Raw genomic sequence first — 22,113 nt, 5'->3', positions numbered from 1 at the left:
TTAGTTAAATTTACGGCCTTTAAATGTGTAAGTTATCATGCAACCGAAATTTAATGGATTCCTTTTGGTACTCATGTGTGTGACTTCACACTTTTTATTATTTAGTCAACTGTCACTTTTTGCACCACACACGTATTTGTCTAAATCATTCTGAAATTCATTTTGATCATCTGATAATTTCAAATGGCGATAAAAGGCAGCAGCATCTGCAAACATTCTAAGAGGGCCACTCAGATTGTCTCCAACATCATTCACCTAAATAAGCAAGAGCCCATAAAACATCCCTGGGGAACGCTAGATATTGCTTCTGTTTTACTACATGACTTTCCGTCAGTTATTAAGAACTGTGGCCTTTCTGACAGAAAATCACGAATCCAGTCACACAACTGAAACGATGCTCCATAGGCGCGCAATTTGACTAGAAATCGCTTGTGAGGAATGGTGTCAAAAGTTTTCTGGAAATCTAAAGGGTTATTAATCTGTCGAGAGCACTCACTACCTCATGAGAACAAAGACATAGGTGTGTTTCACAAGAACGATATTTCCTGAATCCGTGTTGACTGTCAATAAATCGCTGTCTTCGAGGAAATTCATTATGTTCGAGCGGAGTATATGTCCCAGTATCCTGCTACAAATCGACGTTAGTAATGTTGGTCTGTAATTCATCGGATTACTCCTATTTCCAGAATGAGATTTTTAATTTGCAGCTGAGTGTGCGCTAATATGAAACTACCTGGTAGATTAAAACTGTGTTACGGACCGAGACTCGAATCCGCGGGCAGTTGCTCTATCAACTGAGCTACCCAAGCACGACTCACGACCTGTCCTAACATTCTGCCAGTACCTCGTCTTCTACCTTTCTGGAAATATCCCGCAGGCTGTGGATTAGCCATGTCTCCGCAATATCCTTTCTTCCAGGAGTGCTACTTCTGCAAGGTTCGCAGAAGAGCTTCTGTTAAGTTTGGAAGGTAGGAGACGAGGTACTGGCAGAATTGAAGCTGCGAGGACGGGTCGTGAGTCGTGCTTGGGTAGCTCAGTTGGTAGAGCACTTGCCCGTGAAAGGCAAAGGTCCCGAGTTTGAGCCTCGGTCCGGCACACAATTTTAATCTGCCAGGAAGTTTTACTCCTATTTCCTTTGTGGGGTATTGGTGTGATTTGTACAACTTTCCAGTCTTTGGTTACGAATCTTTCTGCGAACGACCAGTTGTGTATGACTGCTAAGTATGGAGCTATTATATCAGCGTACTCTTAAAGGAATGTGACGTATACAATCTGGACCAGAGGCCTTGCCTTTGTTAAGAGTTTTCAGTTGCTTCGGTACACCGAGGATATCTACTTCTAAGTTACTCATGGTGGTAATTGTTCATGATTCGATATCTCCAATATTTACTTCGTCTTCTTTGGTGAAGGAATTCCGAAAAACCGTGTTTAATAACTGTGGTTTACCGGCACTGCCATCAGCAAAAGCGCCATCGTAATCTCACAGTGAAGGTTTCGATTTAATCTTGTCGTTGGTGTACTTTACATGCGACCAGAATATTCCTTTGTGTTTTCTGCCAGGTTTCGTGAGAGAGAGAGAGGGAGAGAGAGCTAACGCACTGCTTCCTGGACTCAGGTTGGCGCGCCGGCCCTGGATCGAATCCGCCCGGCGGGTTAACGACAAGGGCCGATGTGCCGGCCAGCCTGGATGTGGTTGTTAGGCAGTTTTTCACATCCCGCTAGGTGAATACCCGGCTGGTCTCCATGTTCCGCCTCAGTTCCACAGCTCGCAGACATCTGAACACATTAGCACTATTGCATCGATTTCACTCGATGCAGACAGTTGGGGTACACTACTTCCGTGCCGGGGGGTATGGGGTGGCGGCAGGTAGGACATCCGGCCACTATAATATAATAAAATAATGGAATGTACTGAATTAATGAGATAAATTTTTCGGCATGAATGACAAGCACAATAAGCTGAGCTATGCCTGGAAATAAGTTCGTATTGGTTGGTTGGTTTTGGGGAAGGAGACCAGACAGCGAGGTCATCGGCCTAAGTTCGTATTAGTTCATATTATTTTGCAGGGTGAAGTAGTTTCTTTCTCCGCTGTAGATTTGTCCATTCTTTATAATGCTACGTTTGGTCGCCGTGTTCCCCTTCGAAGTCTTGACCGTGTTCCCATTAAGCTTATCGGATCTTCGTAATTTTCCAAAGTACACAGGTGGGCTTCAGTTCTTGTAATTATCGTACTATTTGAAATAACAACTCACACGACCTTTCTGTTAATAAAACAATAATGTATTTTTCTAAAAGGTGCACATATCAAATACATACTCCTCATTTATTCATAGCGACCCCAAAATTGCGGTCTACAATTACTCGCTTAAAATGGGGTGCTTCTCACTCGTTCACTAGCTGAGCGCGAAACCTCCCTTCCCCATACTGGAACAAGAAAAACTCCTCTGTTTTTTAACGACTGAAAATCAAAAATACCTGAAGGTAGGCATAGGTTCTACGAAGGGGTACCGTTTCATCTTTTCTCTTTGCCTCTAAAGAAGACGAAAACATAAAAGAAATGCAAAAGGTTTATCACACCACCCCTTAGCCATTAACGTGTCAAATCCGATTAACGATGGCTGACCCTGCGTAACTGCGAGACAAGGCCCAAGCGACAGATAGATAGAGAAAGAGAGTCGAAATTATTGTTTCACTTCATTAATCTGACAAGGACCGCAGGAAAATGTGGAATAAGCAGAAGGCGGCTCGTACCGGAAGGCGTTGTCGGTGATGGCGGGAATGACGTTGCCCGACAGGTAGAGCGCCTGCACCTCGTGGCTGAGGTCTGCGGGCACGGCGCTGAGGCTGGCGTTGGTGCACTCGGCCGTCTTGCGGCTCGACACCCACTTGCACTTGCACGCCTGCGGGCAGTTGGACGACCAGTCGCCCGGCTGGGCGCTCGCCCGGCCCGTCGCCGCCACCAGCGCCGCCGCCGCCACCACGACGAGCGACGACCAGCTCATAGTCGGCGCCATGGCTCCCCTGCTACATCACACGCCTCGGACGCTCCTGCAACACAGCCGGACGTGCCGCTCAGATGGGTTTTGGACAAAATGTGCAGAACGACAAGCTAGGCAGTGGGCTTGAGGATGAGAGGCAAATAAACTGAACTTTTTGATTATGAGATTATCGAAGGGCCACCTGTTTTAATTGTAAAAACTGCACAATATATATACAGGGTGTTACAAAAAGGTACGGCCAATCTTTCAGGAAACATTCCTCATACACAAATAAAGAAAAGATGTTATGTGGACATGTGTCCGGAACGCTTAATTTCCATGTTAGAGCTCATTTTAGTTTCGTCAGTATGTACTGTACTTCCTCGATTCACCACCAGTTGGCCAAATTGAAGGAAGGTAATGTTGACTTGTGCAATCACGTCATCAACACAGATTTCCTGTAACGTTTTGGCAGGCATTGTTGGTGATGTCTTGATTGGGCCCCATGTTCTTCCACCTACGCTCAATGGAGCACGTTATCGTGATTTCATACGGGATACTCTACCTGTGCTGCTAGAACATGTGCCTTTACAAGTACGACACAACATGTGGTTCATGCACGATGGAGCTCCTGCACATTTCAGTCGAAGTGTTCGTACGCTTCTCAACAACAGATTCTGCGACCGATGGATTGGTAGAGGCGGACCAATTCCATGGCCTCCACGCTCTCCTGACCTCAACCCTCTTGACTTTCATTCATGGGGGCATTTGAAAGCTCTTGTCTACGCAACCCCGGTACCAAATGTAGAGACTCTTCGTGCTCGTATTGTGGACGGCTGTTCGCCATTCTCCAGGGCTGCATCAGCGCATCAGGGATTCCATGCGACGGAGGGTGGATGCATGTATCCTCGCTAACGGAGGACATTTTGAACATTTCTTGTAACAAAGTGTTTGAAGTCACGCTGGTACGTTCTGTTGCTGTGTGTTTCCATTCCATGATTAATGTGATTTGAAGAGAAGTAATAAAATGAGCTCTAACATGGAAAGTAAGCATTTGCGTACACATGTCCACATAACATATTTTCTTTCCTTGTGTGTGAGGAATGTTTCCTGAAAGTTTGGCCATACTTTTTTGTAACACCCTGTATACAGGGTGGTCCATTGATCGTGACCGGGCCAAATATCTCATGAAATAAGCGTCAAACGAAAAAACTACAAATAACGAAACTTGTCTAGCTTGAAGGGGGAGACCAGATTGCGTTATGGTTGAACCGCTAGATGGCACTGCCATAGGTCAAATGGATATAAACTGCTTTTTTTTTAAATAGGAACCCCCATTTTTTTTACATATTCGTGTAGTACGTAAAGAAATATGAATGTTTTAGATGGACCACTTTTTTTGCTTTGTGATAGATGGCGCTGTAATAGTCACAAACATATGGCTCACAATTTTAGACGAACAGTTGGTAACAGGTAGTTTTTTTAAAACTAAAATACAGAACGTAGATACGTTTGAACATTTTATTTCGGTTGTTCAAATGTGATACATGTACCTTTGTGAACTTATCACTGCTGAGGAAGCATGTTGTTGCAGCGTGATTACCTGTAAATACCACATTAATGCAATAAATGCTCAAAATGATGTCCGTCAACCTCAGTGCATTTGGCAATACGTGTAACGACATTCCTCTCAACAGCGAGTAGTTCCCCTTCCGTAATGTTCGCACATGCATTGACAATGCGCTGACGCATGTTGTTAGGAGTTGTCGGTGGATCACGATAGCAAATATCCTTCAGCTTTCCCCATAGAAAGAAATCCGGGGACGTCAGATCCGGTGAACGTTCGGGCCATGGTATGGTGCTTCGACGACCAATCCACCTGTCATGAAATATACTATTCAATACCGCTTCAACCGCACGCGAGTTATGTGACGGACATCCACCATGTTGGAAGTACATCGCCATTCTGCCATGCAATGAAACATCTTGTAGTAACATCGGTAGAACATTACGTAGGAAATCAGCATACATTGCACCATTTAGATTGCCATCGATAAAATGGGGGCCAATTATCCTTCCTCCCATAATGCCGCACCATACGTTAACCCGCCAAGGTCGCTGATTTTCCACTTGTTGCAGCCATCGTGGATTTTCCGTTGCCCGGTAGTACATATTATGCCGGTAACCGTTACCGCTGTGCTGCTGGTGAATGACGCTTCGTCGCTAAATAGAACGCGTGCAAAAAATCTGTCATCGCCCCGTAATTTCTCTTGTGCCCAGTGAAAGAACTGTACACGATGTTCAAAGTCGTCGCCATGCAATTCCTGGTGCATAGAAATATGGTACCGGTGCAATCGATGTGGATGTAGCATTCTCAACACCCACGTTTTTGAGATTCCCAATTCTCGCGTAATTTGTCTGCTACTGATGTGCGGATTAGCCGCGACAGCAGCTAAAACACCTACTTGGGCATCATCCTTTGTTGCAGGTCGTGGTTGACGTTTCACATGTGGCTGAACACTTCCTGTTCCCTTAAATAACGTAACTATCCGCCGAACGGCCCGACACTTGGATGACGTCGTCTAGTATACCGAGCAGCATACATAGCACTCGCCCATTGGGCAGTTTGGTCACAATAGCCATACATCAACACGATATCAACCTTTTCCGCAGTTGGTAAACGGTCCATTTTAACACGGGTAGTGTATCACGAATCAAATACCGTCCGCTCTGGCGTAATGTTATGTGATACCACGTGCTTATACGTTTGTGACTATTACAGCGCCATCTATCACAAAGCGAAAAAAGTGGTCCAACAAAAACATTCATATATCTTTACGAACTACATGAACATGTAATAAGAAGTGGGGGTTCCTATTTTTAAAAACGCCGTTGATATACGTTTGACCTATGGCAGCGCCATCTAGGGGGCCATCCATAGCGCCATCTAGTTTCCCCCTTCAAGATAGACGAGTTTCGTTCTTTGTAGTTTTTTCGTTTGATGCTTATTTCGTGAGATATTTGGCCCGGTCACTATCAATGGACCACCCTGTATATTTTCACGACGGTCGGTTTCAACAGTCTTAACCCTTAGCTACTATGGAAGTTGACAGGAACGGAGTTATTATGGAGTGGTCTCTAAGAACGCCTTTTTATTTTTTATGTATAAAACCATTGTTTTGGTGAATATATATTTTCATGACTTCCTAGTGTATGTTACACTTCTTGGAAACAGACTTTATGGATATTTGCATTTTTTAAACAATGCAATATTTAAAACACTTTGAAAACTAAAAGACAGCAAAATTAGCTGTTTATTTTTATTTTACGTATTGCTAAAATAACAGCACATAGTTACCTCTATATTGACTTACAGATTATCATCAGGGTGATAGTATTACAGATTCGCAACTTAACTGTATGGAAATCACATTTCAGTCATGACAAACTGTACTTGGAATCAGCTTTGAGTTTACTAGTTATCATTTCAAACGTAGAGCGATTATTCCACCCTATAATTCCGTCAGTGGAGAAATTTTTCCAAATTTTTATTTTAAAATTCAAGAAGAAAGTAATTACCTTACATATTCTTCTGAGGCCCTGAATCAAATTCTAATCGTTTTCCTTCTGCTTGCATTTCACGCAGACCGACCTACAATTCTCTAACCAAATCAGAATACCACACTGTTGACACAGATACTTGTTTTTCACTTCAATCAAGGACAACAAAAGGTTGATGTTTTCCGTCTTTCAAAATTTTAGGAATCTGTTGCAGTCCAGGCAGCTGCAAGGCAATGTCGACTTGCCTTGTTCTTACAAGTTAGCGGCTGTTTTCTCCGTCGAAAACATCTTTCTGGCCTTACCGAAGAAGTACGCTTCTCCATCATCATCATCATCATCATCATCATCATCATCACGTGTCACATCTTCATCACTTTCAGTTTCTTTCTCCGAATTAGTATCGTGATCAATAAATAAACGAAATCAGGGTCAGTATCACTGTCATCAAAGTCTTCAACTCAGAATTCGCTGAGGCGTTCTAGAACACCCATATGTGTCTCGTATAGAAAACATTGCTTGGTGGTCTAGCTTTTCTCACCTCGGAGAAATGGTAACGTTCAACAAAAACACGATACGCAAACACTATGGTATATCTGTGAAACCTCTCAAGGCCCAAGAATAAGAAACAAACTGTAACAACAATGCCAGATTTCTGGCACATGTAGCCTGTCATCCAATAGGAAGGTAAACAGACCAGTCCACTTCACCTCACTGGAGTGTGTGAAATATCACAAGACGAAAAACTATACCGGTCTGAGAGACCATCCATAGTACTTGCGGGTTAACTGTAATCTTCAGGTCTTCAACATTTTTTTTCTAGTAAAACATGTTCATTTTACGCTGAACCTCATGAATAAGATGTAAAGTGGATAAAACTCAGCACATTATAAACGTTTGTCATCGCTAAAATATTTAAAAATTTAAAAACACGCAATACCCTGTCCAATAGGTTATGTCCATATAAATACTGCTTACAGTTGCTTGTTATATGATAAAAATACGGTACATAATAGCACGTCTATTTACATATGCTGCCCAAACTGATCCAGATGTGCTGCTGTGTACAGTATTTGTACCACATAACAAGCATCTGCGAGCGATATGTATATGTACAGGGTTATTACAAATGATTGAAGCGATTTCACAGCTCTACAATAACTTTATTATTTGAGATATTTTCACAATGCTTTGCACTCACATACAAAAACTCAAAAAGTTTTTTTGGGCATTCACAAATGTTCGATATGTGCCCCTTTAGTGATTCGGCAGACATCAAGCCGATAATCAAGTTCCTCCCACACTCGGCGCAGCATTTCCCCATCAATGAGTTCGAAAGCATCGTTGATGCGAGCTCGCAGTTCTGGCACGTTTCTTGGTAGAGGAGGTTTAAACACTGAATCTTTCACATAACCCCACAGAAAGAAATCGCATGGGGTTAAGTCGGGAGAGCGTGGAGGTCATGACATGAATTGCTGATCATGATCTCCACCACGACCGATCCATCGGTTTTCCAATCTCCTGTTTAAGAAATGCCAAACATCGTGATGGAAGTGCGGTGGAGCACCATCCTGTTGAAAGATGAAGTCGGCGCTGTCGGTCTCCAGTTGTGGCATGTGCCAATTTTCCAGCATGTCCAGATACACGTGTCCTGTAACGTTTTTTTCGCAGAAGAAATAGGGGCCGTAAACTTTAAACCGTGAGATTGCACAAAACACGTTAACTTTTGGTGAATTGTGAATTTGCTGCACGAATGCGTGAGGATTCTCTACCGCCCAGATTCGCACATTGTGTCTGTTCACTTCACCATTAAGAAAAAATGTTGCTTCATCACTGAAAACAAGTTTCGCACTGAACGCATCCTCTTCCATGAGCTGTTGCAACCGCGCCGAAAATTCAAAGCGTTTGACTTTGTCATCGGGTGTCAGGGCTTGTAGCAATTGTAAACGGTAAGGCTTCTGCTTTAGCCTTTTCCGTAAGATTTTCCAAACCGTCGGCTGTGGTACGTTTAGCTCCCTGCTTGCTTTATTCGTCGACTTCCGCGGGCTACGCGTGAAACTTGCCCGCACGCGTTCAACTGTTTCTTCGGTCACTGCAGGCCGACCCGTTGATTTCCCCTTACAGAGGCATCCAGAAGCTTTCAACTGCGCATACCATCGCCGAATGGAGTTAGCAGTTGGTGGATCTTTGTTGATCTTCGTCCTGAAGTGTAGTTGCACTGTTATAACTGACTGATGTGAGAGCATTTCAAGCACGACATACGCTTTCTCGGCTCCTGTCGCCATTTTGTCTCACTGCGCTCTCGAGCGCTCTGGCGGCAGAAACCTGAAGTGCGGCTTCAGCAGAACAAAACTTTATGAGTTTTTCTACGTATCTGTAGTGTGTCGTGACCATATGTCAATGAATGGAGCTACAGTGAATTTATGAAATCGCTTCAATCATTTGTAATAGCCCTGTACATGACCTTTTGGACAAAGTGCTACGTATTTTGCAATTTTTTAAATATTTTAGCGATGATAAATGTTTATAATGTGCTGAGTTTTATCCGCTTTATATCTTGTACATTATTACTACTATTATTATCGTATGCATCAAATACAGTAATACACATTTAGCAAAACAAACAAATATATATAAAAACGAACATGTGAAATTATATACAGTACACAAGTTTTAAAACGGCTCAGACTACAGTCGATGTTGATGGACTCGGTCCAGCGGAGTGCCTCGTGGGATGCTTGATGGAGCTTCTCAATGCCACCAGGGAAGCGACTCATTGGACATTCATTCACAATGTGGTTCATTGTTTGGGTGTCACCACAGTCACACACACTGTCACTTGAAAAGCCCCACTTGTGCTTATTGTATTTGCACCTACCCTCTTCAGTGCGATATCTGTTTAACTGCACCGACACCTCCCTTGGTTGGTGGAAGCCTGGAACTGGAACTGTTGGATTGTATACAAGTTCGTGGTTTAGGGTTCTTGCAGATTGCCACTCACGTTTCCACTCTGCGTCCTGGTCGAATCCTGTGGATAGAATTTGGACTCCCATTTCATATGCTGGTCTTATAGATTTGAGGTGTTTCCTGGACAGTGATAGCAAATCGTCATGAAGAGGATCGAGTTGTTTTCAGAAACTTGCTGACACAGGTTGTAAAGGGCAGCCTTTCGACGGAGGTGTGGTGGAAAGATGTGTGAAAGCACTGGTAGCCAGCAAGTAAGTGTAGACCGGACTGTACCACTAATTACTCTCATAACTGAGTTCAGTTGGACGTCTACTTTCACTACGTGGGCGCTTCGGAGCCAAACTGGTGCACAGTATTCTGCTGCAGAGTGTACCAGTGCAAGGGATGCTCCTCGGAGGACTGATGTGGTTGCTCCCTATGTACTGCCTGTCAGCTTTCTCACAAGGTTCACTCGTGTTTGTATCTTCTTGGCCAAGTTGGAAAGGTGTTTTTTTTTTTGTATGTTAAAGTTCTGACCAGAGTGACTCCCAGGTACACTACTGACCATTAAAATTGCTACACCAAGAAGAAATGCAGATGATAAACGGGTATTGATTGGACAAATATATATTATACTAGAACTGACATGTGATTACATTTTCACGCAATTTGGATGCATAGATCCTGAGAAATCAGTACCCAGAACAACCACCTCTGGCCGTAATAACGGCCTCCATACGCCTGGGCATTGAGTCAAACAGAGCTTGGATGGCGTGTACAGGTACAGCTGCCCATGCAGCTTCAACACCATACCACAGTTCATCAAGAGTAGTGACTGGCGTATTGTGACAAGCCAGTTGCTCGGCTACTATTGACCAGACGTTTGCAATTGGTGAGAGATCTGGAGAATGTGCTGGCCGGGGCAGCAGTCGAACATTTTCTTTATCCAGAAAGGCCCATACAGGACCTGCAACATTCGGTCGTGCATTATCCTGCTGAAATGTAGGGTTTCGCAGCGATCGAATGAAGGGCAGAGCCACGGGTCGTAACACATCGGAAACGTAACGTCCACTGTTCAAAGTGCCGTCAATGCGAACAAGAGGTGACCGAGACGTGTAACCAATGGCACCCCATACCATCACTCTGGATGATACGGCAGTATGGCGATGACGAATGTGCTTCCAATGTGCGTTCACCGCGATGTCACCAAACACGGATGCGACCATCATGATGCTGTAAACAGAACCTGAATTCATCAGAAAAAATGACGTTTTGCCATTCATGCACCCAGGTTCGTCGTTGAGTACACCATCGCAGACGCTCCTGTCTGTGATGCAGCGTCAAGCGTAACCGCGGCCATGGTCTCCGAGCTGATAGTCCATGCTGCTGCAAACGTCGTCGAACTGTTCGTGCTGATGGTTGTCGTCTTGCAAACGTCCCCATCTGTTGACTCAGAGATCGAGACGTGGCTGCACGATCCGTTACAGCCATGCGGATAAGATGCCTGCCATCTCGACTGCTAGTGATACGATGCCGTGGGATCCAGTACGGCGTTCCGTATTAGCCTCGTGAACCCACCGCTTCCATATTCTGCTAACAGTCATTGGATCTCGACCAACACGAGCAGCAATGTCGCGATACGATAAACCGCCGTCGCGATAGGCTACAATCCGGAAACGTGATGGTACGCATTTCTCCTCCTTACACGAGGCATCACAACAACGTTTCACCAGGCAACGCCGGTCAACAGCTGTTTGTGTATGAGAAATCGGTTGGAAACTTTCCTCATGTCAGCACGTTGTAGGTGTCGCCATCGACGCCAACCTTGTGTGAATGCTCTGAAAAGGTAATCATTTGCATATCACAGCATCTTCTTCCTGTCGGTTAAATTTCGCGTCTGTAGCACGTCATCTTCGTGGTGTAGCGATTTTAATGGCCAGTAGTGTACTTAAAAGGGAAAAATATTGTTGTCTGAAAAAAATAACTTTGATGAATAAACAAATCAGTCTCATTACTTTTCTCACACACCTCGTACACGGGTTTTGAGGAAGCACACGATACATTGGAACATTCTTAGTAGTAACATTTTACTTATTTGTTTGAAATCAATTAAACAAGTTACACCTTGTAGACTAACATTCCAAAAAGTTGGCTATCCTACCAGTTTCACTTTAAAACAGAAAAACATGAGTGATAACTTAGTTTTGAAGATAAATGTTTTCATAAAACACTGTAAATTCCATCACTCAATGTGTTCGAAACAGAGCACGTCACACAAATCATAAAATTTGGTTTAGGCTGTTCGTGACTATAATTTAACATTCACTGTCTTAACAACTACCTTTTATTTGCGAAAACATGGTTAGCTTCACAGAAAAATATTTTATTTACTGTAGAATCACTTACTTGTAAAACATAAACCTTCGAATTTTTAATCGCTATAACATATCTTTTTTATTTAACGTTGAATAACAAGTACACCGTTTTTGTTCTACTGATTTTTATTTATTTCTAACTAGTTTTCGGCTCATTACCCTATCTCAGGAAACTACTGATTAAATTATAAACTTTATAAACATACAACCTGTAATACAGTAGCACTGGGTAGTTTGATTATTTATGCGCTTAATATTGTCTATGGCGTAAGGTGTAATTTCGACGTTAAAAAATAAGTTTGATGCAAATGTTCTGTTCAAGTAGATTGTACCTTTGCTTCTGATGTTTAGTTACCTAAGAAGTACTGTCTCTTGCAGACGCTAGTCAGTTCTTTCCTGAAGATTTTAAGCTGAAAACTAGTTATCTCAGGAAACAATAACGTCGAACTCGTTATTCAGTCTTACAAATGGAATTCTCTACCAAGAAATAACGGAAGAATCCATGAATAACAAAGGTTTTGTAACCATTTTTGTCCTTGGCATTTTCTGCACACGAAAACAAATGGTTCAAATGGCTCTGAGCACTATGGGACTTAACATCTATGGTCATCAGTCCCCTAGATCTTAGAACTACTTAAACCTAACTAACCTAAGGACATCACACAACACCCAGCCATCACGAGGCAGAGAAAATCCCTGACCCCGCCGGGAATCGAACCCGGGACCCCGGGCGTGGGAAGCGAGAACGCTACCGCAAGACCACGAGCTGCGGACACACGAAAACGTATCATTTAGCCTAAATTTTCAGTAATAGGAAAACTGTGTGTCAACATGATAATTATTTTGACGATGGAGGTTTTCAGAACGCTCCGGTGGGCATACATAGGTTAGAAATGCTGCCAAACGCGCGCCAGAACTCAGTACAGCGCAGTTCGTAGGTCAGTCTACAGGGTGACAATTATTTAACTATACGAAATGAAATCGTCATAACTTCTGAGCGGTTTGCGTTAGGAAGTTCAAACTGCACGATTGGTCACGGGGGGCCGGCGCTGTATGGTTTTGGAAGATGATTTCATCCCCATTATCCAAAGTGACTGATTTCGACAAGATGTGGTTCACGCAAGACGGAGCTCGACCCCATCGAAGCAGGTGTGTGTTTGATGTCCTGGAGGAGCATGCTGCGGACCGCATTCTGGCTCTGGGGTGCCCAGAGGCCACTGGCATGGGCCTCGATTGGTCACCGTATTATCCGGATGTGGACGCATGCGACTCCTTTTTGTGGGGCTATATTAGAGAACAGAAGCCTCTGTTTTGAATGTGAACGAGTTACTTTTGAAGATGATACAAAGCACAGTGGAAGACGTGTGTTTCATCCCAACCAGAAAAACCTGGACCACTAATAAAATGGCGGTGTCAAAAGAATTTCCCCTAGACAACACAGATTAAGATAACTCATTTTAATTATTTTTTTGAATCTACTTTCCTCTAACATTTAATCATGGTGCTGTATTAGCAGCTACAAATCCAGAGATGCACTCACTGATAAATATTTCATTAGAACATAATCGAAAGACATACACTTCAGGTTACGGGGGCACTATTCAGGCAGAGGCAAAGTAAAAGAACTTCCGTCACTCAGAAGGACGTCAAGATTTGGGGTAAGTCTGTCGTGGATCGTTGCTCGCAAAAGACAGTGCGAAAAGCCTCCCTGTACACTACAGGTAAACCTCTGAACACCTAATTCGAGGGTTGGTCACGAACGAATGCAGACGAAAGTTGGTGCAGCATCCCTTCACAATCTGTGACGCCGCCTGCAGCTTCAGCACTGGCGGTGCAGTACGTGGATTTCGGCTTCTCTGCTCTGGATTGGGCAGAAGATTCGAAAGATACCGGTTCACACAACGTAATACGTAAACAAAAGTAGAGACGCAGTTACAATTTTTGTTAGCAAACCCTTAAGAAAGCTGCTATTGTATTGACATTGTTAAGTTTCCGATAGCTACGTTTGTCCGCAGTTCGTGGTCGTGCGGTAGCGTTCTCGCTTCCCACGCCCGGGTTCCCGGGTTCGATTCCCGGCGGGGTCAGGGATTTTCTCTGCCTCGTGATGACTGGGTGTTGTCTGCTGTCCTTAGGTTAGTTAGGTTTAAGTAGTTCTAAGTTCTAGGGAACTGATGACCATAGATGCTAAGTCCCATAGTGCTCAGAGCCATTTTTTGATAGTTACGTTTACCTTCAGACCATACTAAGTGTTGCTATACGCGGTTTGTTCAAAAACTTCCGAAACATTCGTAATTTCGCGCCAATGGTGTGTTAGAGCGAATTGCGGTTGGCATCCCTGCACACGCCTGTGTTTAATGTGCACTACCGGAAGTGACATTGTTGTACGTCTGTTAGTTATTGCTCATTGCTGTATTGAGTAGAACGTTGTGTCGCAAAGTTTTTTTCATACGCTTTAAAAATGGCCGGACGGAAGTTAAAGGTTACCCTCGTCATGACATCTATAGACGACGCTCATGTTAGGAGCATCAACGAAATTGAGCGTGCCAATTGAAGACTGACTGTCGGAGATATGGCTGAAGAATGTAACATTTCAGTTGGAACATGTCATGAAACCATGACACAGCATCTCGGAATGCATCGTGTTGCCGCCAAGTTCACCCCACCGTTCACGAGCCAAGACTACAAAGAACTTCGCCTCGCAATCTGTGAAGAGTTTTCGGAATGTGCAAATGAGAACAAGATATTCCTTACGAGAATCAGAACTGGTGATGAGACGAGGGTCTACGGTTATGAGGTTGAGACCAAGGTTGAATCTTCACGATGGGTCGGGGAAGGTTCTCCAAGACCAGGTCAGGTCAAATGTCGAAGCCACGCTGATAGTTTTATTTGACTTTGAAGGGTTAGTTCATCATGAATTCGTGCCACAGGGGCAAATTGTTAATCGATGGTACTATCGGTACGTGTTCCGACGCTGCGAGACAAAGTGAGAAGGAAACGACCTGAAATGTGACGAGACAATTCAAGACGCTTGTATCACGATAACGCACCAGCACATTCATCCCTGTTGGTGTGTGACTATTGCACAAAAAAAGGAATCACTAGGCTGCCTCATCTTCCGTACTCTCCAGACCTGGCACCTGCGGACTTTTTTTTTATTATTTGAAAAGTCGAAAACCCCGTTGAAAGGGCGAAGATTTGCAACGATAGACGAGATAACAGAAAATTCGCAGAGGGCGCTTCGCGAGACCCAGCAAGAATACGTCATCAGGACTGCTTCCGGAAGTGAAAACGGCGTTGGGAACGGGGTATCAATTGTGGAGGGGAGTAAACGAAGGAGACCTTGCACAATAAGTAAAACGTAAGCGTAGAAAAATTTGGCGGACAAAGTTCCGGAATTTTTTGAAGAGACCCGTATAATAAACATAAATATAGCTGTCTAAAGACGGATGTGGGCTAAAATGGCTCTGAGCACTATGGGACTCAACTGCTGTGGTCATAAGTCCCCTAGAACTTAGAACTACTTAAACCTAACTAACCTAAGGACAGCACACAACACCCAGCCATCGCGAGGCAGAGAAAATCCCTGACCCCGCCGGGAATCGAACCCGGGAACCCAGGCGTGGGAAGCGAGAACGCTACCGCACGACCGACGGATGTGGGTTTTAGAAACTGAGTAGGGTGACAAAAGCTTTTGAAGAGCAGTTGTGGCAAGTTGAAGTCCCCAACAATAATATTTAACTAAATAACAGCCCATTTAAGTGAAAATTTAAAAGTGATCCACACATTAAAGTAAGTCTGAGAAATACCAAAGATACAGTCGCATGTTTTGAGCACATTGATGTGTCGGCAGCTGGGCCAACACCTTGTAGATAGAGGTGGCTTAAAAGGCACGCTAGACTAACGCAGACGGGCGTGAAGTACTGGAACAGGATACGTAATAAATGCTATGAAGAAAAGTACGTAGCTGGTATAATACTTATCTTTAATCAATCATTGTGGTACATCGCACAAAGGAGACTTTAATTACAATCACTGTAAGGCTAATGGCGCCTTGCTAGTTCGTAGCCATTAACTTAGCTGAAGGCTATTCTGTCTCTCGGCTAATGAGAGAGAAAGGCTTCGTCCGTCTAGTCGCTAGCTCTGTCGTCCGTACAACTGGGCTGAGTTCGAGTCAGTCTCTCGAGACCTGCCTTGTGGTGGCGCTAGGTTTGCGATCACACAGTGGCGACACGCGGGTCCGACATGTACTACAGGACCGCGGCCGATTTAAGCTACCACCTAGCACGTGTGGTGTCTGGCTGTGACACCACACACATGCCATATCATAATTGGAAAATAGAACACACAGTTCAAACTACATACGTGATCTGCTGTGATGGTATTGCATAATTCTGATTACGTCGCATATCAGAATGATTGTTTTAATGCAGGCCACGCTGGCTGTCGACTCGATATAGATAATGGAATCAAGTAAAAGGATATTTTTAATGAATACTTAATTAAATGGTATAGCCACGTTGAAACATAAATTACCTCAAGAAAGTATATCACAGGAATATTTTAAAGTCACGAAAATACCACTCTATACTAATATGGAAGTGAATGACACGAATTAGAAAATTATTTTCATTACTTTTAGGCGAACGTAGCTATTTTTAAATGTAGCCTGTAATGTCGTCTTACAAATCTAGCCAAGCACGTAAATATAAATAATGATTTCATGCCAAAACAAATGGCTTCCTGTGAGGGACACCATTTAAAATTGTAACGTATTTAATTATGTCTGAATCCGGTCTCCACTCAACAATAATGTTATTTAAAATCCTTTTCGAATTTTAAATTTAAGAACATAGCGCTGTTTCTCTATACCTGACGGGAAAAAATTCCCAACACCAAGAAGGAGTTGTGCGACATACGCGAAAGTTGGTAGGCGTGTTTCTACATCTAAAAGATGATGTCTCTTAAAATTTCGCGGCAGTCTTATGCGACTGGCGAGAGTAGCACAACTATGAAAATGCAAATCAGGTTTGCTTTAAATACACGCTACAATGGTCGTGGGCGTTAGTTACCTTTGAGATCGGATGTTGTGAGCTGATATTAGTAAAGAATACCTTTTAAGGCGACAAAGACGCCATTATCCCTCACTGTGTTTGAACGGCTGCGAGAAGTCGGATGTTTCATCTGCGATATTGCAAAGAGACTAGGCGGGAATGTAGCCACTGTACATGAGTGCTAGCAGCAGCGGTCACGAGAGTGTACGATCGCCATGTGGCATTACCGAGAGAGAAGACCATCGTTTTCGGCATATGGCTCTGGAGCATCGTACTGCAACTGCACCACATCGACACAACGAACTAATACAAATCGGTTACTTCAAGGACATCTCCGAGCCAGACGCCCTGTAGCGTGCATTCCACTGACCTCAAACCACCGCCATATGCGATTTTCAGTGGTGCCAAGCGAGAGTTCATTGAAGGGTAAGAGTGGAGGTCTGTTGCGTTTTCTGATGGTTGTTGGTTCTGCCTCGAAGCCAGTGATGGCCATGAGTTGGTTGGAAGGAGACCAGTTGAGGGCCTGCAACCAACCTGTCTGCATGCTGAACACACTGGACCTACACCTAGGGTTATGGTATGGGTTGTGATTTCGTATAATAGCAGAAGCACTCTCGTGCACCCTGCCTGCAAATGTGTATGTCAGTATGGTGATTCGATTTCTTGTGTTGGCACACATGAACAGCATTCCAGGGGGTGTATTTCAACAGGATAAGGCTTGCCCAATACCATTGTTGTACCCCAACATGCTCGACAAACTGTCCTTGGCCTGCTCGATCACCAGGTCTGTCTCCAATCGATCATGATCGGACAACTCCAGAGCCGATGATAAACAGCATTAACCGTCCCTTTATTGACAGACCAAGCAGAACAGGCATGGAACTCCAGCCCACAAACTTACATCCGGCACCCGCACAACACGATGCTTGCACGTTTGCATGCTTGCATTCAACATTGTCGCAGTAACACCAGTTATTAATGTACAAGCATTTCACATTTGCAATGACTTCTCTCGCGCTTACGTCAGCCTGTGATCTTGCAAAGTTAATCTTTTAAATATGTTGCTTAGACAAATGCATTCCCAAAATTTCATTACACTGCACTAATTATTTTTTGGTGTAGCGATTTTTTTCCGTCAGTGTAGAATCATTGGACATAGAAAGGAGTGTTGTTGTCGAGCCACACAAGCCAGACATGTGTCTACTATCGCCGTCTGCTAGACAATTTATTTTACTTTTTTTTAAGTTCTAGGTTGACAACATGTTAGGCATGTTGTATTGTACGAAAGTCGAATGTTTGTTTGTTTTTTAGCAGGCCGGCCGGGGTGGTCGAGCGGTTCTAGGCGCTACAGTCTGGAACCGAGCGACCGCTACGATCGCAGGTTCGAATCCTGCCTCGGGCATGGATGTGTGTGATGTCCTTAGGTTAGTTAGGTTGAAGTAGTTCTACGTTCTAGGGGACTGATGGCCTCAGACGTTGAGTCCCATAGTGCTCAGAGCCATTTGAACCATTTTTTAGTTTGTTAGCACGATATACACACGTAGTATGTTGACCGGGTTTCTATAGATTAATAAGTTGACATCGAACAAACCAGCAATTTTCAGACAGTGGTCTTGTGAAATGACAGCCGTAGACTACGCAGTCGAGCGCAAACGCTACGTATTTTCAACTGATGTGAAAATGAAAATTCCTCCACCTGCAGCATTTACCAGATATATTTCGACAAAAGACTAAAAGTGTTTTGAAAGTGATCAAGAACGCCACTATAGACGGACACACCGACGCAGATGTGCTAATCAAAGTGGCTGAACCGCGTCAAGGCATCTATCACCGAAGAACCACGACGGAAGACCATTGGCATTTTGGGGAAATGACAAACTCAGGCATATGTTCCTAGGATGCTGGAGGTGTCCCCGCTGTAGTTTATAAACTATAGCAAACATTTCGAACGACGGGTGTGGGATTCAGAATCTTCAGCCAAATTTTCAGTGGCTCGTGAACGGTTGGGTGTACTGTATCCCAGCTTATTCTGGACTCCAGTGGGACTGCATGTCCGAAAGCACACTGCATCGTACTTGGGACTAACACAGGTACTGCAATATCGTACTTATCCACCGACACAGTGCAAGCGACTTTCAATTAAAATATTTCCCCTGCACGGGAATGTACATAAAGCATGAACGAATACAGGTTGTAGACACAGGGTTGACGACATACCGAAGTTAGAGTCTGGCCGTGATTCGTGCTCAGATAGCCGCTCGCGGTAAGCGGGAATTCCGGGTTCGAGTCCCGGTATTGCAGAAATTTTCATTGTCGTCACGTCCAAAGGAAGTTTCCATCGTAGTCAGTATAACACAGGCACTGCAACAGTGTATAAATCGTATGCGATCGGTGAAATTATTAAAGAAGAGTTTTTAGAAGCTATTCCCGTTTTGTTTGAAAATTTTAAAAATAAAGCTCAGATTTCTGTTGCAAAATGTATGCAACTTTCTGCCAACGCATTGAGCAGATGATCTGAGATTAAGAGTACTAACTCTGTTTCATGTTGGTAAGTTTGATAACAGATTGCTCTCCATGTAATGATGGGAAAGCATGCTTTGCATTTTATCGCCAAGATGAAAGGCCATGAGATATACTCGTATTAAAGTGGTGGTATCATTCTCTTCTGCAAGATATTCTTAATAACCAGTTCTCAAAGTCAGAATGCTGTTTGGAATTATAAAAAAATTATGTCGTCTCTGATACTACACTCCTGGAAATGGAAAAAAGAACACATTGACACCGGTGTGTCAGACCCACCATACTTGCTCCGGACACTGCGAGAGGGCTGTACAAGCAATGATCACACGCACGGCACAGCGGACACACCAGGAACCGCGGTGTTGGCCGTCGAATGGCGCTAGCTGCGCAGCATTTGTGCACCGCCGCCGTCAGTGTCAGCCAGTTTGCCGTGGCATACGGAGCTCCATCGCAGTCTTTAACACTGGTAGCATGCCGCGACAGCGTGGACGTGAACCGTATGTGCAGTTGACGGACTTTGAGCGAGGGCGTATAGTGGGCATGCGGGAGGCCGGGTGGACGTACCGCCGAATTGCTCAACACGTGGGGCGTGAGGTCTCCACAGTACATCGATGTTGTCGCCAGTGGTCGGCGGAAGGTGCACGTGCCCGTCGACCTGGGACCGGACCGCAGCGACACACGGATGCACGCCAAGACCGTAGGATCCTACGCAGTACCGTAGGGGACCGCACCGCCACTTCCCAGCAAATTAGGGACACTGTTGCTCCTGGGGTATCGGCGAGGACCATTCGCAACCGTCTCCATGAAGCTGGGCTACGGTCCCGCACACCGTTAGGCCGTCTTCCGCTCACGCCCCAACATCGTGCAGCCCGCCTCCAGTGGTGTCGCGACAGGCGTGAATGGAGGGACGAATGGAGACGTGTCGTCTTCAGCGATGAGAGTCGCTTCTGCCTTGGTGCCAATGATGGTCGTATGCGTGTTTGGCGCCGTGCAGGTGAGCGCCACAATCAGGACTGCATACGACCGAGGCACACAGGGCTAACACCCGGCATCATGGTGTGGGGAGCGATCTCCTACACTGGCCGTACACCACTGGTGATCGTCGAGGGGACACTGAATAGTGCACGGTACATCCAAACCGTCATCGAACCCATCGTTCTACCATTCCTAGACCGGCAAGGGAACTTGCTGTTCCAACAGGACAATGCACGTCCGCATGTATCCCGTGCCACCCAACGTGCTCTAGAAGGAGTAAGTCAACTACCCCGGCCAGCAAGATCTCCGGATCTGTCCCCCATTGAGCATGTTTGGGACTGGATGAAGCGTCGTCTCACGCGGTCTGCACGTCCAGCACGAACGCTGGTCCAACTGAGGCGCCAGGTGGAAATGGCATGGCAAGCCGTTCCACAGGACTACATCCAGCATCTCTACGATCGTCTCCATGGGAGAATAGCAGCCTGCATTGCTGCGAAAGGTGGATATACACTGTACTAGTGCCGACATTGTGCATGCTCTGTTGCCTGTGTCTATGTGCCTGTGGTTCTGTCAGTGTGATCATGTGATGTATCTGACCCCAGGAATGTGTCAATAAAGTTTCCCCTTCCTGGGACAATGAATTCACGGTGTTCTTATTTCAATTTCCAGGGGTGTATTTCCCGTTACTACCGCTCAAGCTTCCGTGTCAGTATTTCGTAGTTCTTCGGAGGCGAGGTAGGAGCGCGTATTATGCTATAATGCCAACTAAATCTTGAGATGAGTACAGAAAAAGGACATTTTTAATAGCTCAGTGTCGGTTAATTGGAAAGGTCGTGTACCAAGCGCGTAGCAGAAACCAGGAGTAACATTTCGACATTGCCTGTGGTTCGCCTGATGACCGTTGGGCTTCTGGGATTCCCGCGGCGTTCCGATTGCTCTCAAATTAATTAGACCACTGGACGGCCCTCGTTTCGAAGGAACAATTCCGCCGCTGTATTTGCTTTAACTAGTCGAGAAAGTTCTTGGTGGCCAGTTCGTTGATGAGACCGAGCTCGTGGGTACATGACGGTCCTCCGTGGGGGTGGAAAATTCTCTCGGCAAGGAAACAGTTTCGCGATACGCCTCGTTTCGGCTAGCGAGGTTACCAAAGCCTTACTAAACGTAACTATCTCTCGATTATATGAGTGGCTGTGACAACAGTTTAAAATAGCCTCCGAGAGAGGGATGTAAAGCACTCATTGTCAGTAGTATCCAAGCAAAAGACGTGTTGCACAAACATACTGTGTCGTCTGCTGATAGATTCCTCACACTCACACATTAGGTAATCCTCGACAGTCGCCATTATGTGACTGGAAGCTCCATTTTTCTCCGTGTTTGCGAAATAAATTTGACAGTACACACTCTACTTTTGCATGTCATTTCACAGAGGAAAACCGCCAATCACACAGGGCTAATATTGAAACTGACGTAGAAGGTCCTCAGAGAAAGTAATGGGGCCTACCAAAAACCTACAATAGAGGAAGTTGTCAACGTATAAAAAGCAGTAACTCAAGGAAAAAAAGCTTCGAACGAGTATACAACATTAAGGAAGAAAACACTATCTGCAACACTTAATGAATTATACAAAACACTTCCTCAGAGGAAACATAGTACATCAAAGTCTAATAACATCTTCCTCCTCTACTCTCTCTGAGCCCCCCCTCCCCCCC

At 44.7% G+C, this 22,113-nt stretch overlaps 1 protein-coding gene across 4 annotated transcripts in view; it reads right to left on the bottom strand.

The window, feature by feature from the left end:
* The window catches only part of LOC126198561 (leucine-rich repeat-containing protein 24-like), a 438,607-nt gene that overhangs the window by 41,555 nt on the left and 374,939 nt on the right, over positions 1 to 22,113 (bottom strand). For all 4 annotated transcript variants that reach the window (XM_049934992.1, XM_049934990.1, XM_049934991.1 and 1 more), the window contains one exon: positions 2,753 to 3,049. In XM_049934992.1, the coding sequence (XP_049790949.1) occupies positions 2,753 to 3,015 (263 nt within the window). In that variant the 5' untranslated portion in view covers positions 3,016 to 3,049. The remainder of the gene's footprint in view (positions 1 to 2,752; positions 3,050 to 22,113) is intronic.

The sequence above is a fragment of the Schistocerca nitens genome, chromosome 8 (genome assembly GCF_023898315.1).
Source record: "Schistocerca nitens isolate TAMUIC-IGC-003100 chromosome 8, iqSchNite1.1, whole genome shotgun sequence".
In the NCBI taxonomy this organism is placed as follows: Eukaryota; Metazoa; Arthropoda; class Insecta; order Orthoptera; family Acrididae; genus Schistocerca; species Schistocerca nitens.
This window is presented reverse-complemented; position numbering and strand designations above follow the sequence as displayed.